Source organism: Gavialis gangeticus, unplaced genomic scaffold (genome assembly GCF_001723915.1).
Source record: "Gavialis gangeticus isolate Ggan-Ray unplaced genomic scaffold, GavGan_comp1, whole genome shotgun sequence".
NCBI lineage: Eukaryota > Metazoa > Chordata > Crocodylia > Gavialidae > Gavialis > Gavialis gangeticus.
In genome coordinates this window covers 124,337,411-124,343,658 of record NW_017729024.1, presented here as the reverse complement: position 1 = coordinate 124,343,658, position 6,248 = coordinate 124,337,411, and the positions used below count along the sequence as shown (strand labels likewise).

Below are 6,248 nucleotides of genomic sequence, written 5' to 3'. Positions count from 1 at the left end.
CCTTCTTAGCCACCAACAAGCGCATTTACAACACTTTCCTGCCCAGCCACTCAGCTCCCATACCCACATCCATATGTACACACACATCCCCACAAACCCCATATGCAATCATTTCTGCATATACACCACAAATGCACACAAATCAGGACAAAAATATATTTTATAATTAAATTGAAATATATTATTATGGGCGTTTGATTTTTAGTATGCAATTTGGGTTTTTTTCCCCCTAAGATGGCAAACCCTCTTCCCCAAAGGATTACTTCCAGGGACAAGTGGAGAGACTTCCAGGGGCAAAGGTCAAAGGTTAGGGGCAGGACTTCTGGTCCCAAGATGGCGACCAGGGGGTGCAGCACCTGTCAAAGGGCAGAGCTACCCATGCTGCCCTCAACAGCTTGCCAAAACTTGATAAGCAGCCCTCTATCCAAAATAATTGCCCATCCCTGTCCTACTACCTCCCTTGGCAGCTTGCTCTACTGCCTAACTGTTCTTACAGTTAGAAAGCTTTACCTAATACTTAACTTATATTTTCCCAGTTAAAACTTTGAGCCTTTTACTTTTTGTTATGTGCTCCATGACTAATGAGAATAATCAGTCGTTGATGCCTGTTCTTGAGCCCCGCTCTATTCTAAAAACTGTATAGGACTTTGTTTAAAATGCCAAAATAGGCTAAAGACTAAAAGATGCTGCTACCAATCTACCAGGAAGAAGTTGGGTGGCATGGAGTGTACCTAAGCTTGCTGAAGCACTGTGCCCAGTAATTATGGTCCAATACTTGTCAAGTCAGTGAGACAGTATTTGAGCACATCTGATTTTACTCAAGCTTCTTATCCTTTCTGGGCTTCGTATCTGGTCTACAAACAAGATGGCAACAGTCAAATATTATCACATATTCAATTATACCAGTACACCTCCTGGGTGTATATAAACCCTAAGTTTTCCCACCTTCAAAATGGAGATAATTCACCAATAGCATGTGGGATCTTCAAATGAAAAGCATTATACAAGTGCAAAGTATTACTAATCAGCTTTAAGATCTATTATGGGTGTATAAGGTTAATTATATGAAAATTCAGGCTGAAGAAACAGACAGACTAGGCTGAAAGTACTAGCTAAAGATCTCATGTACTCACACAAGTTCTGCTACTTCAGCTATGCCAGTATAGTTAACACAGTATAACCCCCTTGTGTAAGTTAAGTTATACTCTATAAATAAGGCTATTCCAGTACAAATTATAACTTCAGGACAGAGCCTTTCACTGCGCAGCTTGTGAGGAGCCAGCATGCAGCCTGCAGGCCCTTACAGGTGTCTCACTGCCATGAAGCATGCAAAGGATCAAGAGGGGACTGCATACTATTAGCACTGCCCACATACAAGGGGGATCCAGGAAGGGCTGCATGGCAAGAGGGAATAAGTTCAAGGGGTTGCCTTGCAGCATTTGGCCCATGTGCGTGCAGTCCCAAACTGCAGTGAAGTTGGTAGCCCTGCCCAAGAGGAAGAACAAGTAATAGTGCTTTACTTCTTTCTAAAACTTTCAAACTGAAAAGAAAATGCCAAGGCATGTCTAGTAGAAATAAGTCAAATGGGAATCTACAGTGTTCAGTTCCATAAAGGGGATATATTTATAAAGGAACAGAAACACATGCATCCACTGACATAACATAAATTCAGTATAAAATTAAGATGACAAATCCAGTACATTTTTAAAGAATTCCTATTGTCTTCTGAGGGAACTGAACCAACAAAGAAGTACAGGTTCTAACCCAGTACATGCTATATATTGTATTCTTGTAAACGCATATCGACAATGCCTCTTCTAACATTAAAAATACTAATGTTGGAAACAAGCCTAGAACAACAGGAGAACTGTATATAGTTATCATCTGGCTATCCCTGTCGACTTATCTTCACCATCCAGAGATGCAATGATGTAATGTGTTATAAAAACACCTACCTCCGTTGGAAACATTAAACTTGACTCCAAATTCTCCTCCAGGTCCTCCAGGGCTGTGACTGGCTGTTAGAATAATTCCACCAGCTGCTTTGATCTTTCGGATAATACATGAAACAGCAGGAGTGGACAAAATGCCATTCTGACCAATAACCAATCTTCCAATCTAAACGAACCAGAATAAGTCAAATTACATTTACTGATGCTAGCATTTCAACTCCAGATGGTACCAATGTTTTTAATAAATATACCAAAATGTTGTATTATATGTAAGACTAGCTGAATTTGCACTATAACCACATGGTTGCTTCTATAGTGTCCGTGTTTAAATGAAACACCCTCTGGAGCTGCTATAACACTAAGAATTCTGGAAGTTAAGCTTTTGGACTTCTGTTAATGACAAGTTGGCTCAAATACTCTAATATGAAATAATATGTGATCAACCAAGATATTTTTCCTAAACAAATATCTCTTGTTTGACTTAAATGAATATATACCAGAACTGAATCTGACCTGTTACACAAAATAAAACATAGCATTAAATTCATTAATTTAACCTGCGTAATTTACTGAGATAATTAATTAGCTCACACTGATTTTAAAAATCTTTTGTACCTACTGTAAATAGCATATTTGTATCCTACATAGCAACTGCCTTTCACAGGATGGCCCTTCAGTCGCACCAGGACCTAGGCATGCAAAGGTCTACAGTCTTTGTCAATCATATCTCTATATTCAAGATAAGAGCAGTAATACCTTGCACAGTAGAACATTGTAACTTACATTTGGCCACAAATCAGTTTGGCTACTCCTACTGAAGAGAGTGAAACTGGGCCTAGCTCTGAATTTGGGAAGTACCTATGCATTCTTAAAATACAACAAGTTTTCAGGGTGCTGTTATTAAACATTGACTCAACGCATTTGGTATTAGGTGCAAATCCATGGCAAGGTTACAATTACAAACCTTGCTCTTATCCCGTAGGCAGAGACTACTGTTTGCGCTCAATACAAAAATAATCCAGGAGCCTACCATAGATATATTTACAGACAAATAAGAAACAGTTCTGTTCCCTGGGAAACAGGTAGATGTTGAAACCAGCAGGAGAGATTAATGTAATCGGCAAGCAATGATGTATTTGCCAACAGAACATTAGAGACATTGCCAATTTGACCTAATTTCTTTTTTAATTACAGTCTCTATTTCCTTGAAAGAAAAAAGGATACAGGGTAGTATAGTTACCCTTACCCTCCTAGATCTAAGACAGAAGTTCCATAAACTGGTTTGACCTAAATCAATTCAGCGTGATACTCCATCCAACCAGATTTATCTTAAACTGCTTTTGGCCATTTTGAAAGTGGTGTATGTGCTCTGAAATTCTGTTCTGTTACAAGTTTAAACCAGTTTTGCATCATTTAAACTGGTTTATGTCTAACTTCTCCCCCTAGTCCTAAAAACAAAAAGGAATCATTTCACCTCCTGTTCCTTTCTCTGGGGTGGAGGATACAAAGCCAATACAGGTATGTGAAACAGGCCGTATTAAATTCGGATTCAAATTCAGCCCAAATCGGAGACAGCACTTCAATTTGTTCATTTGGATCACTGTCCCCAATTGGATTCAGCCAAATCAAAATATGAAGATTCAATGCTGATTCAGAGAATCAGCAATTCAGCCATAGACACCAGTTTAAATGTTTTTTCTACATACCTCGAGGGACGAGGCACGACTCATGAACGCTACAATGCAGGGGTGCATGGAGCATCCCACAGAAGCATGGGAGGGGGGGCCCCACACTTCTGTAGGATGCTCCATCCGCCCCAGCATCACAGCATTCACAAGCCACCTCCTACCTTGAGGTATGTAGAAAAAACATTTAAAGCTGTGTTTATGTCCAAATCTCCAAATTTTTCCGAATCTCTCCGAATCGATTTGGAGGGTTCCGATATGATCCTGAGAGATTAAAGGGTCTCCTGATTCGATTCAGATTCAGAGATTTGACCACCGAATCAGGCCAAATCTCCACCTGATCAGGGACCAAAGCTTCGTACAGCCCTAATAGCCAAGACTGCTCCCCTCCCCCCCCGCCGCACAATTAGCTGGTGAAAGTGGGACTACCTCAGCAGAGGAAGAGGCAGCAAGATGAGATTCTGGGACTCCCAACTTTTCTACCAGTGTGTGGAGAAGACTCAGCAAGAACTTACAGGAGTAGACATCAACAATCTGCTGCCTTGATATTAAAGGTATATACAGGAGTTTGGGAAGGTTAAAGGGAGGTTAGATTCCATTTTAAATGGTGACCCGATTTAACATAGTTTGCCCACATGCATACCTTACACTTAGATCCCTAATAAGGTCAACCTAAGTGCAAACTGTGCAGAAGCTCCAGGAAGGTTAGATTGGGCAACCTGATCTAATACAACTGTACCACAGAGTGCACTTAGTTAGATTCGGTACAGGGAGTGTCATGGTGCGGGGTCCCCAAGGATAGCCATGATGCCCCTAGGGCTCCGTGACCATGCCAGCTCTGCCCTGAGGGCACCTTCTAATCTCACCTGCCACATCTTGTTGGTTAAAGTAATAAGCTGGGAGGTTACCCATGAGTTTCTGTATGGTCATGGTCCTATAGAATCCCACTAGACCTTGCAGGTTCTTGGATCCTGTCGGGTTTCGCTCCAAGTCTGTGCATCACAGGACACCCTAAGCCTTATGAGCTAGATGTGTGGCTCCAAAACCTCCCCTTTACCATGCCCCATGCCTCACAGATGGTATATGAATAATATCCCTCTGTTGAAGTGTTGGCCTAAGTCAGCCTCCTGTTGTCACTACACCCCTCTAGTGCTGCGTACTGTGGCCCCCTGTGGCTGCACCCCTCCGGTGCTAGACACTGTGGCCCCCTGCAGCCTGTGCCCCATTGGCGCTGGGGCTCTACACGATCGTGCACCCCAACGAGGCCTTCTCCACCCCTCATCCTGGTCCACTGGTGCAAATAACATCATAAATAAAAGTCCCTGGGCTATAACATAATATCAATGAAGGCCACACTCTGTCTCTTTAAGAAGACAAACTTCTCCCCAAGTATTGAATGCCTCCCAGCCCTGGGTACCTTATAGATTCATAGATTGTAAGAGGCTGTAAGGAACCCCGCAAGATCATCAGGTCCAGCCCCCCTGCACTACATAGGAAAGACAACTGGGGTCGGGTGACCCCAGCAAGGTGACTATCCAGTCTCCTCTTGAAGATTTCCAGGGTCGATGATTGCAAAACCTCTGAAGGGAGTTTATTCCACAGTCTGGACACCCTAACTCAAGTTTTTCCTAGTGTTAAGCCTGAAACAGTCTTCCCAGGAATTTGTGACCATTACCCCTGGTTTTCCCCAAGGGCGCCCTGATGAACAGCTGTTCTCCGAGCCCTCAGTGTGTTCCCCCGATACAGCGATAAACTGCTACCAAGTCCCCTCTCAGCCATCTCTTTTTTTAGGCTGAAGAAACCCAAGTCCCTCCCCCTTTCCTCATAAGGTTTGCCTTACAAGTCGCTGATCATATGGGTGGCTGTTCTCTGGACTCTCTCAAGCTTTTCCACACCCTTGCTGAAGTGCAGCACCCAGAACTGGACACAGTACTCCAGCTGCAGTCTCACCAATGCTGAGTAAAGCGGAAGAATCACTCCCTTGGTTTTGCTTGAGATGCATCGGTTGATGCATGCCAGAATATTGTTTGCCCTGCTGGCTACAGCATCGCATTGACAGCTCATGTTCATACTATGGTCTATTACTACCATTAGGTCCCTTAAAGTTGTGGCGCTAGCCAGTTTGGTGCCACCGAGCCTTTAAGTATGTTGGGGATTGTTCATCCCCAGATGGAGCACTTTACTCTTCTCAATGTTGAACTTCATCTAGTTCCAATCTGTCTAACTTGCCAGCCTGTCTAGGTCTGCCTGTATCTGCAGCCTATCTTCAAGCGTAACCACACCTCCCCATAACTTGGTGCCATCTGCGAACTTGGCCAGTGAGCTCTTCACCTCCATGTCCAAATCACTGATAAAAATGTTGAAAAGCACTGGACCTAGCACGGACCCCTGAGGGACACCACTAGTCACTTCTCACCAGGACAACACAGATCCATTCGTTAGAACTCTCAGCCAGCTTCCTACCCACCTATCAAAAAGTTAAGCCCATGATTCTCCAGTTTTCCCCCATGAGAACATCATGGGATACCAAATCAAAGGCCTTTTAGAAGTCTAGGTATACAGTGTCGACCTCCTCTCTTATCCAGGTGGCAAGTTACCTGGTCATAGAAGG

At 43.2% G+C, this 6,248-nt stretch overlaps 1 protein-coding gene across 1 annotated transcript in view; it reads right to left on the bottom strand.

The window, feature by feature from the left end:
• Positions 1 to 6,248, bottom strand: part of PGM5 (phosphoglucomutase 5) — a 201,287-nt gene that overhangs the window by 178,943 nt on the left and 16,096 nt on the right. The window contains exon 2 of the mRNA XM_019517663.1: positions 1,956 to 2,118. Within this exon, the coding sequence (XP_019373208.1) occupies positions 1,956 to 2,118 (163 nt within the window). The remainder of the gene's footprint in view (positions 1 to 1,955; positions 2,119 to 6,248) is intronic.